The following is a 21,129-nucleotide window of genomic DNA, read 5'->3' on the forward strand; positions in this document are numbered from 1 at the left end:
AAAGGGAGGCATTCTAGGTATGAGAGGAAAGGGTCCTCATTTGGAGGGTGGAAAGCTGAGTCTATATATATAAGTCAATTTGGCTGGAACTTAGAGGTAATGAAGTAGAGGAACATGAAATAGGGATGGAAAGGTAGGTTCATTTCAATTTGTAGAGGGTTTTCAGCCCCAAGTTAAGGGATTTCCTTTTTGAATTACCAAATGTTATCTAGCAGTATACATGTGCCAAACTTTCCAGAGCACTGATTCCCAGGCATTGCTGTAAATATCAGGTAGACAAGTGGGGGAATTGAGTGAACCACATTGACTCCATCTTGTGACTCAATTCTGAATAGCTCAGTTCCCTTTTTGTTCAATTATGGGGCTAGTCCAATTTCTGTCTTGTGAGAAAACTTTAATTTTGGGAGTTGTGAGAAACCTTTATTGTATTATTTTAACTTAACCCTGTATGGATTTGAAGCTGGACCACTTCTACATGTTTCTAAGATACCCTTAAATAAGGATCTAGATTATGCTAACCAGAAACGTAATCAACCAAATATTGATGCAAGGATTTTTCTCATAATTATACATCTAAAGCAACCCATATGCCTTATCTGAAAACTGGCAATGGTCAATTGGTTACTATTTCCTTGTTCCTTTGATTGAATACGGACACTTAGAGGGGAGTAGAACACTTCTTTTTCTGATTTCAGGGAATTGCACCTATTTGCTTCCCCCCTCACAATTTAGAAAGCCCTTAATTTTTCCTCCAATTAGAAATTAGATTACCTAATCCTGTATCATGGTTTATATCCTGTTAATTGTTTTCTTTTAATGCATAAAAATATGTTTTCCCCTGTATTCAGGGGCTACTGCCAAGCTCAGGAGGCTTGGTCTGAATTTGTTATACAATTGGTATGCATTACTTAAGTTGATATATTTGGAAGCTTGAACCTTTGTTTCCTCAGCCATGTCACACAGGCGACATAGAGTCAGACACTTTTCCCTTTTCCATGAAAAGTTGTGTGGCTCTTTAAATATAACCTATATCAGAAGTTTTTGGAATTTCATGAATTTTAGTTATACAATGGGATTCTAATAAAGTACTTTTGGAAAAAAAATGTTTCAAGTCAAAACTAATTTTCATTTCATTTGCAATAACATTTCTTTCCTATCTTTTTATTCAAATGCTGTTTGTTTAAAATTAATTTGTTTAACCTATTTTAGATGAAAGTAATATAATTTAATTGGAATCATTTGAATGCTCTTAAATAATCAGTTTTTATCCCTAAGAATGGAGTCCAAAGTAGACAGTACTTGAAATCCTTATTTCATTTATCATTATTCATTGACATACAATGATATGTTAAGAAAAGGGGGGGAATAATTTATTTGTTATTTCTTCCTCAGCTAGTGTTTGCTGTGGAAAAATCTCTAACTAAAAAGAGACTATGGAATCTCACAGAAGATGACATCTCAGACCGGGTCACACTTCATGTCTGCTCAGCTACAAAAAAGTATCTTTTACACTGGGTGTTTACTATTTGAATATGCTATTGAAATTATATTCCTGTGTACTTCTTCATAAATTCACTTCATATGTCATTATTTATAAAATTGTACACACTATGTATAATTTTGTAAGAATACTTGATATATAGGCTTTGTCTGATTTATAAATACCTACCTAGAGATTGGACAATTGAAAGATCCATGGATCTGACCTTCATGGGGAAAATTGTCCCTTCTTTCTTAATTTAGTCCAATTCTTAGGCAGCTAAATGGTAAAGTGAATAGAATACTGGACCTGGAGTCAGGAGGTCCTGAGTTCAAATCCTATCTCACTTAACTAGCTATGTAATCCTCAGCAAATCACTTAACCTTATCTTGATAATTGTGTGATAATTGTAAAGTGTTTTGCAAATCTTAAAGCACAAAGGAGAAAGTATTTGGCTTATCTTCTCATATATCTATAGTTTACAACTTCCTGGTATCTAGAGGGATCCATTGTTCCCCCCCCCCCTTCCCCTTGGGGAGAAGGAAGAGGACCAAAGGGGAACTGGTCTCTTGAATTGGAATTTCTGGATATTCTTTTTTTTTTTTTTTTTGTGGGGCCATGGGAGTTAAGTGACTTGACCAGGGTCACACAGAAGTGTCTGAGGCTGGATTTGAACTCGGGTCCTCCTGAATCCAGGCCCGGTGCTTTATCCACTGTACCACCTACCTGCCCCCTGGATATTCCCATAGGAAAACAGTATTATATATGGGGGTTAAAAAAACTTTGGGGGGCAGCTAGGTGGTGCAGTGGTTAAAGCATCAGCCCTGGATTCAGGAAGACATGAGTTCAAATCCAGCCTCAGACATTTGACACTTACCAGTGATATGGGGGGGGGGGGAAACCGATAAGAGAAAGCACGTGGGTCCTTAGGATTCCTCTGTAAAGAATTACACTCTGGCACAAGACCTAATTAGGAATAAGAGAACAGGTTTATTGGGGTACAAGAGAAACCGGCCAGGAGGAAGGTTTTGCCAGAACAAAACACTTTCCCCCCTTGGCTAACTTGTGGGGTGCCATTTTATAGGGTTTAGATGGGGGTGGGTAAGAGTCTCTTATTGCGTCAGGGGCTGGTGGTCTTCCCGAGTTGCACTGGGGTTGGAAGAATACCTCGTGAGAGATCTGGTGGTGGGTGTCAACTTTGTCCTGATGGGTCTAAGCAGTCTGCTGATGGGCGATTCTAGGTGGTCTTCTCCTGGATTACCTCATCCAGATGCTTAGAATGACTGGAATGTAGGGTGATGATCCTGGAGCATGCTCAGTTCAATCTGTGCCGCTTATCTCCCTTAGGTGAGTGTGTGTGTCCTTGATTGTGTTCAAGGAGAGGCCTACTTGATTTCAAGGGAAAACCCCTGAGGTTTCAAGGAAAAAGTTCCTTGAACCCCCCAGAGAATTGTTGGGGTGACCAGGGCCCATAATCCTCCCATGACATTCCCCCCTTCTTATATCTAGGGAAAAAGGGCAGCGGTCTCATCTTCCGTAACTGCTTCCTGCTGGTTATGGATGTAGAGATGTCCCTGAATCATTGGGGGTACAGCAGAAGTCATTATGGGCCTGGTCCAGGGAGTGAAGAGGCATGTAGGCCGGGGTAGTGGCTGCCATAAGGTTGAAAGCCTTGAGTCTGCTTGAGACAAATTTAACAAAAAGGTTAAAGAGACAAGGGCCAAAGATTAGAAGAACAACGACTAATATCACTATCGGAATGAAGGGAGTGAACCAAGAAAGGAACCAAGAACTCCAGGAACCTGCATGAGGAGAGAAAAGCTGCTCACGTGTGTCCCTCATCCAGTGAGAGATATCATGGAGATGTTGTAATAGAGTGATAGTGAGGGGAAGGCACACTGATAATGATACCAGACCAGTTGCAGGCTGTCTCAGGATCAGCTCTTTCTTTTAAATAGGTACTTCGTTCAAGCCTAATTCTGTGATAGGCAGTGTCTGTCTACATTAAGGGTCCTTTTATCCCATCCCCACTTTGTGTCTTGATTGCATGCTAGGACCTGAACCAGAGAGTAAGACAGAGGTCGCCCCAAAACCATTCTTAGACTTGCCTCCTATGTCCAGCTTGGCCATAGGCCTGACACGATGCTGGTCAGGAGAGCAAGCTGCAGAGCCGATCTCTTGGGTGCTGCCCTGAGGACAAAGACATAGGAGAGCAGATGTGGTGATGGCTGCTGCTATTATAGAATCTTGGTCTATGGAGCGGGCATGAGCCATCTTTTCTCTCTCTTTGGCTACTGCAAGGTCCCTGTTATTAAAAATCTTAAAAGCAATGTCAAGGAATTGTGAGGATGGGATCTGGGGACCCCAGTCTAACTTCTGGAGTTCTCTCCTAATGTCAGGAGCAGACTGGTTGATAAAATGAATATTGAGGACAGTTATTCCTACATCTTTTTGGGGGTCTAGGTTGGTATATTTCTTCAGAGAGTCTGCTAAGCGGCTCATGAAGACAGCAGGATTTTCATCAGACCCCTGTTATCTCCCTCATCTTCCCATAATTGACTTGTCTCTTAACCCCCCTTCTCATTCCCTCAACCAGGCAGGTGACCATGTGATTTCTACAAGCCCTGTCTTCCCTCTTATCATAGTTCCATCTCGGTTCTATGACTGGGACAGCTGTAAATCCAGGGACCCCAACCCAATTTCCAACCTGCGAGTGTTCATCCCCAACTTGTACCGCCGGGTCCCAAATCTGTTTTTTCTCGTCAGGGGTACAACAGCTGGCAAGAATAATTTGCAAATCGGTCCAGGAAAGGTCAAACTCCAGTGTCACAGACTTAAAGCCATCTATGAACTTTGTGGGGTTCTCTGAGTAGCTCCCCAATTTCTCTTTAATCTGAGATAACCTGCTTATAGAAAAAGGGGCATGCCTTACTGTTGTGCCCTTCCCAATGGGAAATTCCCTTAATGGAAGCAGGGAAGCAGTGGGAGACACTGGTAAGGACCTGGGTTGGGGAGATAGCTCAGGTGGAGACAGAGGATTGGGCGCAGGGCCCAGTGGGGGAGGGGTGACAGCCTTTGGCTGTGGAGTAGGTGGAGGAGGGGAAACAGTCTTTGGCTGCAGCATGGGTGGAGATGGGGAAAGGGAGATAGCCATAGGTGACTGCAGATTAGGTAAAGCAGATGGGGTCGGCTGAATGGAAAAAACAGGAGAAATGGGAACATATTGGAGTTCCCCCAGATTGTAAATGGGGTAGAGCAGGATAGAAGGAGACTGATATCCACTCCCCGTGTGGCACAGGGAATTGGTTCTGAGATCAGCCAGTGGGCAAGGAGAGGTCTCAGTCATAGAGTGATATGACTGTGGTTGACCCATAGGTACGGAAGCAGGTGGAGAAGGAGTGGAACAAGAAACAGGTAGTTTGAGGAGGGGAGGCTGAGGTCTCAGAGTAGGTGCTGGAAGGGTTAGCTAATTGCTTGGACTTGCGGTGATTCTCCACCGGCAAGGGGACCTCATCCTTTCCCTTTGACTTCTGGCTTAAACTCATAAAATCCAATATGTATGGAATCTCTGTCCATCTCCCTTCACGCTTGCAAAACTTGTCAAATTGCACAATGGTATTATAATTAAGGGTGCCGTGTACAGGCCAATTTCCTTCACTTCCTAGAGGATAATGTGGCCATAAATTGTTACAAAAATGTATCATACACCTCTTTCTCAGGTTTTTAAGTTCCAATTTAGTCCAACCTCTTAGGATGCACCCCAAAGGTGAATTTTTCGGAACATTCCCTTTCTGTCCCATAGCTACTGTCTAAGGAGAATAGTCTGAACCAAGAGCAGAGAGCTGGTAAGGGATAGACACATAAGCATAAATGTTCTTACCCAGAAACGTGTAGTCTGAGAGTCCGAGCGTGGTTCGGACATCTAGGAGTCCCAGGCTGCTCTCTGCTGTCGTGCAGACGCCGACCGATTCTACCTCTCTGTGACTCAAACGGGAGGTTGACTCTGGTGGGAGAGGGAGAAGAGAAACCCAGAAGGTAGGGCCTTACCTCCAGGTTCTGTGTCAAGCGTGGTCCAGACGTCTGTTTGAGCTTTCGGCAAGGGAGGGAGACTCAGGCTGCCCTCCACTGTCGAGTGCAAAAGCTGACCCTCTCTCTACCTCTCTGTGACTCAAACGGGAGGTTGAGTCAGGCGGGAGAGGGAGAAAGGAAACCCAGAAGGGAGGTTCCCACCCCCCAGTTTTGTGTGCTAAGAGGAAAGAGGAAAATCCCCTGTCCCTACAACATTCGGGCGCCAGATGATATGGTGGGAAAAGGGGGTACGGGTTGGTGGGAGTAGGAAATGGGGTTCTTAGGAATTCCTCTTTAAAGAATTACACCCTCTTGCACACAAAACTTAGTTAGAATAAGGTGATAGTTTATTTAGGAGCAAGGGAAGGGAAGGGTGGGGGGAGGGAAACCATGAAAGAAATCCTTGGACTTTTCACGGGGAGATTTGGTACCTCTGAGCCATGTGCTTTACGCCAAATCTCCCCATGAAAAGTCCAAGGATTTCTTTCATGGTTTCCCTCCCCCTCCCCTTCCCTTCCCTTGCTCCTAAATAAACTATCACCTTATTCTAACTAAGTTTTGTGTGCAAGAGGGTGTAATTCTTTAAAGAGGAATTCCTAAGAACCCCATTTCCTACTCCCACCAACCCGTATCCCATTTTCCCACCATATCACCAGCTACGTGACCTTGGGCAAGTCACTTAACCCTCATTGCCCTGCAAAAACAACAATAACAACAAAAACCACACAACCCCCCCCCCCCCAAAACCAAACTTTTGTGGGATACTTTGAGAAATTAACCATTATTCCTTACGCTGGTTCTGTGGGAAAATGTATTTCTGAATAACCTATTTTTAAGTTTGGGATTACTTGCACTTAAAGAAAAAGAATATATATAACTTTTGAAATTTTCAAGGTGACTGCAATTTTACTCCAAAAGATAGATAATAAAGTAAGAAGATCCCATTTTCCATATTACATGGACAAAATTGTTGCCTTTGAGTACTGGTCTTTAAGTATTGTAATTTTGTAATGTAATCTGCCCATTCTCCCTCATTCTGGATGGCCCCAAGGCGAACTGGAAGCAATTGATAAAAGTTGTAGAGAAGTATATTTCAGCTTGATATAAGGAAATCCTTTACTAACAATTGGAATTATTTGGAAATGATAAGGATTTCTTGGGAAAGGGATGGATGTATAGTGAGTTAGTTCCCTATGCCTGGAAGTCATCAAGCACAGACTAGATGACCACTTGTTTGTTTGGTTTTTAGTAGATTAAAAGTTTAATTAGCATTAGCTGATGGGCTTTTGCCTGGTGGTTCTACTAACTTCAGAACCTAGAGAAATAGACACATATATAGTGTTTTGCACAGCCTTAGGGCAGATGACAAAAGGAGCTTATCATGTGAGTCTCCTCAGCCACTTTCCTTATTTGACCAGTTACCTTTAAAAAGGGAATTCTTACTCAGGTGATGGACTTAATCCCATCCAGGGTGCCCAGTAATTCTTGTTCTAACCAATGTTATGAGTTTTTGATCAAAGTAGTTAAATTCTACAAACATTTATTAAGTATCAGCTATGTGCAAGCTACAGTGTTTGGTATTGAGATCACACAGACAAGATACAGAACAGTCCTTGCCTCATTTTTAATGTATTCTGTCAAGAGTGCATATAGTATGTGAGGTCCCTTCCACCTCTGTTATTCTTTGTCTTCACATAGAGAAAGGAAGAGAAGAGCATTTGACAGACATTTCATTTGATCCTCACAAATAACCCTGGGAGGTAGTGCTGAAATTTTCCTTATTTTTCAGTTGAATAAACTACTGGGGCAGAAAGGTTGACTTGCCCAGTCATATAGCTAGTAACAGGCTGGATTTGAACTCACTCTTGTCTCCAGGCCCAGTACTTTATCCACTGTGATACCTCCTGGGTGCCACCAAATAAATTTTGAAATTCTTTTTTGACTGTGGAACACCTTTCAAGTACTGTAGGTGTTCACATATTCCTATTTCATACTTCCTACTTTAGTGTGCTTTTTTAGAAAACTTTTTTTTTTTTTTTGGTTTTTGGCAGGGCAATGGGGGTTAAGTGACTTGCCCAGGGTCACACAGCTAGTAAGTGTCAAGTGTCTGAGGCCAGATTTGAACTCAGGTACTCCTGAATCCAGGGCTGCTGCTTTATCCACTGCGCCACCTAGCCGCCCCTAGAAAACATTTTTAAAAATTAAGCATTTTTCTCTCCCTCTTGCCATTTCCCAACTGCCACTGAAAATTTAAGTCAGTAGCAAGTATTTATTAAACATTATTATGTGCCATTCATTGGGGGTGCAAGGAAAGGCAAAAGACAATCCCTGCTCTAAAGGAACTCACAATTTAATGGAGAAGACAACATGAAAAAAAGAAAACAAAAACCCATGTAACAGGTGTGTAAAATCAAAGAAAACACATCTGCATTGGCTATATCCAAAATTGTATGTCTCATTCTGCATTTAGTACCTCTCTGTCAGAAGACAGATAGCATGCTTCATCATTGGTTATCTAGAATTGTGGTTAGTCATGATATAGATCAGAATTCTTAAGTTTTTCAAAGTTGTTTGTCCTGACAATATCATCATTTTATATATAGTTCTTTTTCTGTTCACTTCATTCTGAAACAATTCATACAAGTCTTACACGGTTTTTTCTGAAACCATTCCTTTTGTAATTTCATAAAGCAATAATATTCATGTAATTTGTTCATCCATTCCTTAATTGATGTTCACTCCCTTGGCTTCTACTTCTTTGTCACTACAAACAGAGCTGCTGTAATTATTTGTGTACATGTGAGTCTTTTTTCCTTTCTTTGATCTTTTGCTTTTAATACTGGTTATTACTTTTGAATTATAGGCTTAGTAGGGTCTTGCTTGATCAAAGTATATGCACAGGAGGGACTAATTCATAGCTCCACTAATGCATTAATGTGTCTGTTTTATTGGCCCCTTCAACATTTGTCATTTTTTTAAATCAACTTTGCCAACCTGATGGATTTGGAGTAGAACCTCAGAGTGCCATTAATTTGCATTTCTCTAATAAGTGATTTGAAGAATTTTCTTCATATGGTTTTGATAGCTTGGCCTTCTTTTGAAAATTTTAACTGTTCAAAAAAAATTAAAAAAAAAAAAAGAAAATTAACTGTTCATATCCTTTGACCATTTGTCAGTTGGAGATGGCTCTTAGTCTTAGAAATTTGAGTCAGTTTTGGAAATAACTCTCTTTTTCAGAAAAACTTGCCACAAAGATTTCTTTTCCCTAATTAGCTATTTTCTGTCTAATTTTGGCTGCATTGTTTTTGTTTGTGCAAAAAAAACCTATTTTATGTAATCAAAATTGTCTGATTTATCTTTTGTCATCTTCACTCTCCTTCCTTTGTTTATGAACTCTTCCATTAAAGATCCAAAAGACAATTTCTTTCTTGCTCTTCTAATTTGTTTATGACATGACCTTTTATATCTGAGTCATGTTTCCCTTTGGAGTTTATCTTGGTGTATGGTGTGAGATGTTGCTTTAAACATAAATTTGCTAGACTGTTTTTTAGGTTTCCCAGGAATTTTTTATCAGAAGTTCTTACCCTGGTTAGTATCTATGGCCTTTGGGTTTTTCTAATGCTAGGCTACTAAGTTCATTAGCTTCTGTATGTTGTGTACCTAATGTATTCCACCAGTTTTCTCTTTTTTTAAAAATGCAGTATCAGATCATTTTAAGGATTCTTCCTTAGTAAGGTCTTTTTGGCTAAGATCATATGTAGTTTGAGATCTGGTTACTGTTTGATTCTCTTCCCACTCTTTTTTCATTATTTCTGTTTGAAATTCTTGATCTCTTGTTCTCCAAATGAATTTTATCATTATTTTTTATAGTTTTACAAGTAGTTTAGTATGGCACGAATACATGAATTAATTTAGGAACTATTGTCATTTTTATTACATTGGCTTAGCTTGCCCATGAACATTTAATATATCTACATATTTAGATCTATCTTTATTTCTGTAAGTAGTGTTTTATTGTTGTACTCATATAGGTCCTCTGTGTGAATTGGCAAGTAGACTGTATTTTTACACATTCTGTAGTTATTTATTTATTTATTTTTTTTGGTGAGGCAATTGGGGTTAAGTGACTTGCCCTGGGTCACACAGCTAGTAAGTGTCAAGTGTCTGAGGTCGGATTTGAACTCAGGTCCTCCAGACTCCAGGGCCCGTTCTCTATCCACTGCGCCACCTAGCTGCCCCATTCTATAGTTATTTTAAGTGAAATTTCTCTATCTGTTCCTGCTGGGTTTTGTTGGTAATGAACAGAAATGCTGATGACTAATATGGATTTATTTTATATCTAGAAATTTAGCTGAAGTTATTCTTGAAGTTAAATGTTTCTGTTTACTATCTATGATTCTCTAAGGAAGAATCATATTATCTGCAAAAAGTTTTGATTTTGTTTCTTTTTTGCCTATTTTAATTTAAGCTCTCATTTTCTTTTTCTTATTGTAGCTAGCCTTTGGGGGGGCGGGGCAATTAGGGTTAAGTAGTCACTAGTGTCAAATGTCTAAGGCTGAATTTGAACTCAGGTCCTCCTGAATCCAAGGCCAGTGTTTTATCTACTGCACCACCTAGCTGTCCCCGTAGCTCGCCTTTCTAACATTATATCAAATCATAGACACTTTATCATTGATCTTTACTGTTGATCTTATTGGAAAGTCCTATTACATATAATTCTGGCTCTTGGTTTTAAATAGATATTGCTATTTTAAGGAAAAATTCATTTATTCTTGTGTTTGTGTGTGTGTGTGTGTGTCTTTTATAGAAATAGGTGTTATGTTTTGTCAAAAGCTTTTCTGAATTTATTGGAATAATCTTATGATTTTTGTTGTACTTTTAAAGAAGTATATTTGTTTTATAGTTTTTTGATCTTGAACTGACTGCATTCCTGGTATAAGCCCAGTCTGTTCATAGTGCTTGATGTTTTACAGTCTATATTTTTTCTATTCTTTTTGCTACTATTGTAATTAAAATTTTCATAATGACATTCATTAGTGATATTGGTCTATAATTTTCTTTTTCTATTTTCATTCTTCCTGGTTTAAAGTATTTCTTTGCTATCCCAGTAATTTTAACAAGGCAATATAAGGAAGAGAAAATTTAAAATTGAACATTATAGAATATTATTTGTTTTATTGTAGTCATATTAAAGATGATGCTAATCTTCTTACATTTAAAGTTGCATTATCTGACTTTAAAATAGATGTTAGTACTAATCCCTTTCCCTTTGTCTGTTTCTGTCAAATATTTACTTAATTTGTATTTCCTTAATTATTCAAGAATACTTTGTCGCAGTTATGATATCCGTGACCCAAAGGTAAGATAAATATTTTTTCTCCAGCCAGTTTATCTTGAAACCCTTTAAAAAGAAATCCTGCTTTAGTCATTAATTTCAGTGTTTTACCTCAGCAGGCTCCTATTTTTCTTTTGACATGCAAAACTAGAGTTCCACTTAATACTTGAACATAATTAAAATGATTATAAACATTTCAGATCTGTAGAAAAATATTTAAAATACATTTTTGATTATCAGAGAGAGAAGAAAAAATTACCTACAGTTTCAGCAGATGTTAGATTTAAAGACTATATAAAATACACACCCCTCTGTGTTGCTTCCAGAGTCTATCTCTAGCCCACCTTTCCAGGCCAATTGTAATGTTACTCTCATTCACTTTCTCTACATTCCATTCAAATGGTCCTGCTTGCTATATCACATATGCAATATTTTATCTCCCATTCTCTCTCCACATTGACTATCCCCTGCAAGAGAATGAACCTTCCCCTCCCACCTGAGAGAAACCCCTAGTTTCCTTCAGAACTAATGTGCAAAAGCACTTCCTCTCTCGTAGGAAGCCTGTCTGTATGCCCCACAGAAATTACTTTATGCATATTTTATACTGAATTTTCTTTGTACATGGTTCTTCATAATAGAATGTGAATTCCTTGAGGGCAAAGAGTATTTAATTTTTATTTTGTATCAACATCTCCACAGATCCTGAAAAATATTAGGTGCTACTCAAATGCTTGCTGAAGTTAAAAATTGAATTAAAGAAGCCAATCCAATTCAAGGGAACCCCAGTTGACATGATGTTACTATTGTAGAAACCAGGTGTCATTGTGTTTTCATTTACATGACAGTAGCTGCTAACATGGGCAGGGAAAACTGAAGAGTGGAGCATTGTCAAATAGCAACTTTACAATCCCATTTTCTTTGGGTAAGCAAACTCAGAAGACCTTGGAAACAAGCAGAACAGCCATTGAGGGGTCAGACTTGGTTTTGAATTTAGCTATTATATTGAGCTGAGTATATGCAGAGACACAGGCTTTACTTCTGTCTGTAATCCTAGAAAGAGGGACTGGGGACAGTCATGCCTTTTAGACAAGCAGAATACTGTTACTAGAAAGAATGCCTGACTGGCTTTGCCTTGGACTCTAATATAAACTCTGACTACGGTATAGCATAACCAGAAGCAGGAAGAGGTGAGGAAGAAGGGATATCCAAAGAGAATTTCTAACAAAAAGAAAATGTTAGAGGATTTGTTAAACTGTGTTTAAAAGGTGGCATATTCCTGTTTAGAACATGGATCATTATAATTGTTTCAAATTATTAATTAGTTTTGAAAGTGACATTGCTGTTTCTGGTAGCTTAGATGCTGTTAAAGTTATACTAAAAATCATGAAATTTAAACCCCTTATTCTGCAAATGAGAAAACAGTCCTAGAGAAGTCAGGTCACTTTGTTGAATATGACATAGTAAGTGACAGAGCCAGAATTAGAGCCTAGATCTCTTGATATCAGATCCATTCAGGGTGCTTTCTACTATCCCATGCTAGAATTTTAGATGAAGAAGAGTTTAATGTTAGATTCTAGGCCTTTTGTTTTTAATGTTCTTAAAATACCATTTTTTGAAGAGCCAATTTATGCATTAGATATGGTGACAGAGGTTTTATACCAATTGTCTTTAAATTGTATAATGTAATATATAAGGCAATACAATAAAAAGGTTAACAAATACTTTGTCTCCAGAAAATTCTTATTGTATTACCCATTTATAACTTAACAATTAAGAGTAGAAATCTTGAGCTATCATAACTTAACAGTATAATTAGTTAATCACTTTGTTCCCTTGAAAAAGGCAGTTTGATGCTGAGGGGGCACAAATCTATGACTTAAAAGGAGACTAAGGGGCAGCTAGGTGGCGCAGTGGATAGAGCACCGGCCCTGGATTCAGGAGGACCTGAGTTAGACACTTGACATTTACTAGCTGTGTGACCCTGGGCAAGTCACTTAACCTTCATTGCCCCGCAAAATAATAATAATAAAATTTTTTAAAAGAAAGGAGACTGAGATGGGAGAAAGGAGATCAAAGGAGCAAGGTTTGGGTTAGGTGAGATGCTGCTGAACAGAATCACTGACTAAAGAGAGCACCCCGGGAGTGGTGGGGGGCAGCATGACCTAACCTAGGTTCTAGTGAGTAGACTTACAGAGTTTGCTTGTTGATAAATCAGATGATCAACAAGCACTTAGTATATGCCAGGCACTGTGCTCGTTAAGCTTTATAGATGAGTCCACATACAAGAATAGACCCATTCCTTTATGTACTTAAAGATATATTAGTAGTAATTCACTGACATCCCTCCCACCCCTACCCATAGTCTCACTCTTTCATTTTACAGTTGAAGTAGTTAAGATCTAGTGAAATAAAAGTCATGCACTGCTAGTTAATATCTCTAAAAGTCCAGTATTTTTTGGTCACTCAGCATTTATTGTTTATTGTATTCCTGGCACTGTGCAAAGCACTGGATATACACAAAGCCAGTCCCTGCTTTCAAAGAGTTTACAGTCTAGTGGAAGAGACACCATGCAAATAACTGTACAAACATGCTGTATACCCAATAAATTGGGGGATAGTCTCAGGGGGAGGTACTAAGATTAAGAAGTTATGTATTTATATTAATAATAGTTTATTTTATTAGAAAAAAAGTTTCACTTGCAGCTTTATCTGACAGAAAGGTCTGGGTCTAAACTACCAGAAAGATAAAACGAAGTGGGCAGCTAGGTGATGCAGTGGATAAAGCACTGGCCCTGGATTCAGGAGGACCTGAGTTCAAATGTGACCTCAGACACTTGACACTTACCCCCCATTGCCCCGCAAAAAAAAAAGAAAGATAAAACGATCTCCATTTTATGGAGGTATGCTGAAATTGTTCAGACAGCCTTAAAGTTCCATGAAAGCAAAAGAATCACAAGATCTAGAGTTAAAAGGGACTGGAGAAATCAGCCTTCTCATTTTACTGATGAAGATATGGCCTGTCAATAAATCAGATAATGCATTATTGTTAGAGTGATATTTCAAACATCTTTGCTGCTTTCATGTTCACCATGTGGAGGAGTCCACAAATGATAATTCCTGTGTACATACACACAGATACATATACTCAAATATATATTTTTCATATTTCTTGTAAATATTTAGAGCTGCTTTGTAATATAATTTTTGAATAATAATACTTCTATAAAGCAATTTCATTTGGACTTTTTTAATTCACAGAAGTATCACTTTTATTTTTATTGTTTTTGGTGAGGCAATTGGAGTTTAAGTGACTTGCCCAGGGTCACACAGCTAGTAATTGTCAAGTGTCTGAGGTGGGATTTGAACTCAGGTCCTCCTGACTCCAGGGCCAGTGCTCTATCTACTACACAACCTAGCTGCCCCCCATTTTTATTTATTTTTTAGAAATCCAACAAAATTATTTTTTAAAGTACATCATTTTTTCCTATTTAGGTCTTTATCCTAAATGGCTACTTATGAGAAAGCTGATTACAGTAGTTTACTTTGGTGGAGTGGCATTGGAAATGTATATCTGGTTTACACAGGTATAGACAGAAAATAGAATCTATCTCTTACCTCATTTTGGCATTCTGATAGTCCTTAAGTTCTTTAACATGTTAAAGGATAAAGTGTTCTATGCTAAAGAAGTCTAACATTGGCATTATACCCCTACTAGAGATACTTAAAAGAGTAAGAGTTCCTGGGCTCTTGTTTTTACAAAGTTAAGAAATTTATTGCAGTATTTCAGAGCCGTAGGCTCTTTGGTATGGTAGACATATATGTCAGTATGTCAGTATGTACCAATAAATACATGTCAATATGTACCAAATGTAAAACTCCAGTTATTAAGTTAGAAGTAGGGTTCTTATGCGAGATGAAGCTATAGTGCCTTTTGACATGACAGCCTCATATCTACCTTCATTCCTCTGTTGTATCTTGAGACAGAAGAGCCAATAATAAAACTTACAGAATAAGGAATATTAATACATGCTTCAAACTCTGGAAACTTTGGTTCTGGTAACAACTCTGCTTCGTTAAATCTAGGCACCAAGACCTCTCAGAGCTAAAAATGGACTTTAGGAGAAATATAGATAGTAAGAATTACTTTGTGTTTTCATTTTGGAACAGAAATGTTATATTTAAGGAAATCTGACAAAGTTATGCTTTTTACAACTTACTGATCCATAATATATTTTTATTTGAAGTGCATCATTTTATGTGTATTTTTATCTTTCAATCTCGTTTCCCCTTTCATCACATCTAGAGTTCAGCAAAACCTGCAGACTGGAAATATCAAAATGGACTATCTACTTCGTGGCTTTCTTTAGATTGCACAATTCATGTTAACATTCATGTCCCACTTTCAACTACAACCGCCAGCTATCCCCTTGAAAAAAATACAAAGGTAATAGATTTAAAAACACATATAATATTACTAAATAACTGTTGAGTGTATTGTCTTTTATTTCCATTATTTGACACCATTACTCAGTGATTTGTTGTGTCTGTGTCTTGTTTTTCCGTGCAGATTATAAGTGCTTTGATGACAGAGATAACTAACCATTAGGGCTTTGTTGTTTTTGTTTCTTGCACATATTTGGTAAATATTCTTTATTTACTTTTTTTTTTTTTGACCAGGCAATGGGGGTTAAATGACTTACCTAGTGTCACACAGCTAGTAAGTGTCAAGTCTCTGAGGCCAGGTCCTCCTAAATCTAGGGCCAGTGCTTTATACACTGAGCCATCTAGCTGCCCCAAAGGCCCCAAAATGGCCTTTTTTGGGGGGGGGGGGGTGAGGCAGTGAGGGTTAAGTGACTTGCCCAAGGTCACACAGGTAGTGTCAAGTGTCTGAGGTCGGATTTGAACTCAGGTCCTCCTGAATCCAAGGCCAGTGCTTTATCCATTGCACCATCTAGCTGCCCTGTAAATATTCTTTATTGAGGGTACAGCTAGGTGGCACAGTGGTTAAAACACCAGCCCTGGCTTCAGGAGAACCTGAGTTCAAACCTAACTTGACACTTACTAGCTGTGTAACCCTGGGCAAGTCACTTAACCCTCATTGTCCCACACACAAAAAAAATCTTTATTGAAAAAAGTTGTCTAGGTTTTTTGTCTTAGGCCTTAGTTTAGTTTCTATACTTTTTTTTTTTTTGGTGGGGCAATGAAGGTTAAGTGACTTGCCCAGAGTCACACAGCTAGTAAGTGCCACGTGTCTGAGGCTGGATTGGAACTCAGGTCCTCCTGAATCCAAGGCCAGTGCTTTATCCACTGTGCCACCTAGCTGCCCCTATACTTTTCCTAGTACTTTTTTTTGTACTTCTTTTTGTATCATTCTTTTCTTTGTACTCTGACTTAGGATTTCTCCTTTTTTGTTTGCTTTTCCATTTTGTCCTTTCTATTAAGATGAGAACTCTTTGAAATAATTTGACATCTTTTATTCCATATCATAGCTCCTTTCTGTAGTGGTTTTTGTTCTTTTTATTTTTTCAGGCTTTTGAAGTGAGTAGGGTTTTTTTGGGGGTGGGGAGCGCAGGGCAATGAGGGTTAAGTGACTTGCCCAGGATCACACAGCTAGTATGTATCAAGTGTCTCAGGCCAGATTTGAACTCAAATTCTCCTGAATCCAGGGTCAGTGCTTCATCCACTGCACCACCTAGCTGCCCATGAGTAGGTATTTGTGGTTAAAACATTTGTTCTATATTTTACATATGTGTGTGTGTGTGTGTGTGTGTGTGTGTGTGTGTGTGTGTATATATATATATATATATATATATATATATATATATATATGAAGAGATTTATATAGATACATGACTCATACTTTTTGGTCAGGAATGAACATGAGGGTTAAAGATTTTCTTTATGGAGCAGTTAAAGATTGTGGATATATTGCAAGCCTTTTTAAAAAATTATTTATTTATTTATTTTGATTTTCAACATTTGTTTAGATAAGATTTCCAATTTCAGATTTTTCTCCCTTCTTCCCCTCTCCCCCATTGCAAGCTTTTTTAACCTGATTGCAAGAATATTATCTTAATATTAAATGTTGCCAGTACTTCTAGTTTTTTTAAGAATTTTATAAGCATGGAAAGTAGAAATCTAATAAAATTGAAATTATTTAATATTTGCTATACCTAGAAACTTAATGAGATGTTTTCTTTTTAGACTGGACTTGCACGTTGGGCCAAGCAAATTGAAGGTGGTGTGTATTTGATCAATGGACAAGTTAAAGAAGAAGATTGTGAACTGCTAGAAGGACAGGTAAATTCAGGAAATTATCACTGAGCTATTAAATGACTTAAAGTATTTCCTTTGAAATGAAAAGAAAATCTTCCTTAGCCTATAGTAGACCCAGAACCATATTTCTAGTGAGTTTGTTGGAATAGAGAAAGTAGGGGACGGATTTATTTTTTAAAAATTTTAGTGTTGATATATAATTCATGTGAGGAAATAATTATTAATGACCAGTGTATGAGGAACTTCAGATTCCCCTTTGTGTTACATGCTGTCAGCTAGACTCACTGTCCCCCTCAGAACCATATCCAGATAGTAGCTAGCATTCTAGCTCTGTCTGGATGGGGTCCAAATTCTTTGGGTTAATCACCATATAGAGAGATTATTGTCCCTATTTAAGGGAACAGTTAGTCCTTCTGACCTGATGTAATCCACCTTCAATTACAAGAACAGATTAGATTTGATTAATGTATGTATAATGGCCCACATCTTATTGAAAAGTGATAAAAATCTGAAAAAGTAGCCACATAGCCTCTTTGGACCATGAGAGGCTAGGGAGCCATTTTGTCAATCCCTTACCAGTAGAGACTGATAAATTGATAACAAGCTTACCCAAAATGTGTGTCTGTTATAATTATTTTAACTGTCACATTTAAAATTTCACCCCAAAAATGCTCTCTGGTGATCTGTATGATAAACAACACTGTACTGTTTCTGTGATAGTGCTTTTCCCTTTACGTTTTAGGGTGTTGTTTTTTTTTTTAATCAAATTTTACAAATTTTACAATTTACAAATTTTGGCCTCTTGTTAGACCTATTTAGCCTATCACTAAAAATGTCTTTAGGATGGTTCCTAAATTACATTTTTTTTAAAAATCCACATGAAATATTCATTGCTTAAATAATTAGTATCTTAATTTTTTTTTCTTTTTCAGAAAAAGTCTTCTAGAGGAAATACTCAAACTACTGGTCAAACTTTTGATGTCAGGGTTCTAACACATTTGGTAAATATTGGGAAAATTCTACTAATCTAAAGCCTTTTCAGAAAGTCATTATATGGCAGTAGCAAAATGGACAGTTGGGGGTTTATTTTATTTAGAATCATAGCATTTTTGAATTTAGAAATTATGAATTTTTCAACCATGATAATAATAGTTCACTTTTTAAGTAGCTCACAGAGGTATCATTTTTATGAAACCATTTCTGACTATATCCTTAGCCCTACAGCCTGGAGGAAAGAATGGGAGATGATGTTGAAAGGATTTTTTTAGGTTTAGAATTTGAAAGAAGCAGGAGCTCATGATGGATGGCCTCATTTTTTTCTATAGTGTGTGCTGCTGAGAGGGATTAGGGTTGGGTGGTATAGTGAGAAAAAGAAAGATCTCTAATCAGTTGTGAGGAATTTTATCAGGGAAGAGTAAAAAAATTGGTGCATAGTGCTGAGAGCCCATTTAAAATTGGACAATATATGTGAGCTTCATTTATCTGGTATGACTGGCTCTTGATAGTTATTCATATAGAAAGTCTTTGAAGCTAAATGGTGGGGAATATAAATTGGAGATGATTATCTCATCTGCCTCCAGTAAACTCCAGTAAACCATAGGGATAGATTATCGCAAGCCATGAAGATGGGAGATGGAATGCCATTTTTGGAGAATGGCTAGTCATCCATTTTGCCTGGAACATAGAGGGAGAGTAATGAAAGAGGTATGGAAAACTAGGTTGGGACCAGATTGTTCCAAGTTTTAAATGCCAGACCGAGAGATTTATTTGTATTATATTGTAGGGGCACTACATCAAAGTTTTAGGAAGTTTTTTCTTATGTTGAATGAAAATTTGCCTCCCTTAACTTTCACCCACTGGTACTAGTTTCATTTTTCTAGGACCAAGCAGAACAAAGGCGAACTGCCTTCTACATGACAACCTTTCAGATAGTTGAAGATTGATGTCATATCCTACCCCTTTCTTGTGTCTTCATTCTGTCTGCCCTAATCTAAAAAACAAACAACTTTCCCCAAAGAGTGCTATACTGAGTTACCTCCAGCCTATCTTCCCTTGCATTAACAGAGTCCTGCGGAAAGCTGTCTGTACTCCTTGATACCCCTGCCTTTCTACCAAGTCCATCCTTTGCCCCTTGTAATATGACATCAATCCCCACCATTCTGCTGAAATTAAATTCCTTGACTTTTCTGGCTCTCTCTTCCTGTCTCTCTGACTGCTTCTTCTGTTTCCTTTGCTTCCTTCTTCTGTGGCCCTCCTCATGTCTGCTGTTTTCCCAAGAGGTGGACATTTCAGCAAGGTTCTTTGCTCTTGGCTTTCAACTTAGCGATTACCTCCACTTCATGGCTTCAACTATTATTTCTGTATGGTCCATTACTAACTTTTAATTTTTCTGAATTTTTCTCTTAAACTTCGTTTTGAAGTACATACATACTGGGCATTTCCATCTGGTTGTTATACAAGTACTTCAAATTTCACTTCCCAAGTCAAATTCATAATCTTCCTATTTAAACTAGCTCTTGATTTTTTTTTTTCTGTGAACTGTTCCATTATTCTCCTAGTAAACTTAGGCTTGAAACCTTGTAGTTGTACTTTATATCCTTTCACATACCATACTTTCCAGCTAAACTGAACTACTTGCTATTCTTTGGACATTCCTGAGCAAAATTGTTTGAACATACTTTCTACTTCTCTATTTTATTCATGGTATTTGTAATCTCCTCCTGGTAATAAAGTCTCTGCCTGTTAAAAATCATTCCCAGTATTTCTGGGTTTATCTTCTTCACCCCCAGGTAGCTTTTTTTTGTTATCCCAGGCAGAAGTGACCTTTATATCACCTGAACCTCCATAACACATTGTATTTTTCTCATATGCTTTGTACCATTGTTATTTGTGTACGTCTCATTTCTTCCATTGGATTTTAAGCTCCTTGAGCTTAGCAACAATGTTTTATTCATCATTCATTTCTCTGCAGTACTGAGCTCATTGCCTTTCAAGTAATTGCTACTCAAGAATTATTTTTTGGAATTGTTATATTTGCACTTAGGATAAATAGGGACTGGACTTGTACTCTCAGATGAGAAAATTCCCCTGCCAGTGTAGGTTGGCAACCTTTCTGCCTTGTAGAGTCTTATTTACTTAGAGAACTGACAGGGTAGGTGACTTGTCCAGAGTAACATAGTCATTATGTGTTAAAAGTGGAACTTGAACCAAGGCTTTGCTGGTTCTTTATCCCTTATCTCACACTACTTCTCATATCTGTACTTAAAAGAAAAAAAAATTGCCTTTGATTTCAAGTTATAATATAAATGCTCAGATAACCCACTAAACTACAAAAAGAGACATGGGGTAAAAACCTTTTCATAATTGATTGAGAATATATTCAAACATTGGAGCAAGAAATGAAAGTCATGCTCATAAAATAAAGTGTTTATGTGGAGTTTAACATGGAATTTGTTTTGTTTCTAGTGGGAGGGCTACTTAATCATTATTTGGACCAATGTTTCTTAACTATGGCTGTCTCATATGGGGTTGTGTAATGTGGGGGTTGCAAAAAATTTGGCAACAGTAAAAGGTTATATATCCCTATTTTATATACTTATACCCAAGGTTGCATAAAAATTTCTTGGGTGAAAAGGGGTTGTGAGTGGAAAAAGTTTAAGAAGTTATGACTTAGACTAAATGCAACATTTCTCTTTCAGCTCCTCAATTCAAATCACAGATCTACAGCTACAGTCCAGGTCTGCAGTGGTTCTGTAAACCTCAAGGGTTCTGTGAGATGTAGAGCTTATGTTCACAGCAACAAACCCAAGGTTAAAGACGCCGTGCAGGTCAGAACATAACTACCATTGTACAGGGCATGAAAACGTTTTACTCTAGCTATTCCATAACATTTTAACCTTTATTGTCTTTTAAAACTTGGAAACATTCCTTTGGCTTTATTTAGCAAGAGGATGTTGTGTACATATCCTTG

At 37.8% G+C, this 21,129-nt stretch overlaps 1 protein-coding gene across 2 annotated transcripts in view; it reads left to right on the forward strand.

Annotated features, from left to right (window-relative positions):
- The window catches only part of ODR4 (odr-4 GPCR localization factor homolog), a 51,462-nt gene that overhangs the window by 9,839 nt on the left and 20,494 nt on the right, over nt 1–21,129 (forward strand). For both annotated transcript variants that reach the window (XM_044005002.1, XM_044005003.1), the window contains 6 exons: nt 1,393–1,499; nt 10,871–10,907; nt 15,187–15,327; nt 17,088–17,183; nt 18,092–18,160; nt 20,858–20,986. In XM_044005002.1, coding sequence (XP_043860937.1) covers nt 1,393–1,499; nt 10,871–10,907; nt 15,187–15,327; nt 17,088–17,183; nt 18,092–18,160; nt 20,858–20,986 — 579 coding nt within the window. The remainder of the gene's footprint in view (nt 1–1,392; nt 1,500–10,870; nt 10,908–15,186; nt 15,328–17,087; nt 17,184–18,091; nt 18,161–20,857; nt 20,987–21,129) is intronic.

The sequence above is a fragment of the Dromiciops gliroides genome, chromosome 4 (genome assembly GCF_019393635.1).
Source record: "Dromiciops gliroides isolate mDroGli1 chromosome 4, mDroGli1.pri, whole genome shotgun sequence".
In the NCBI taxonomy this organism is placed as follows: Eukaryota; Metazoa; Chordata; class Mammalia; order Microbiotheria; family Microbiotheriidae; genus Dromiciops; species Dromiciops gliroides.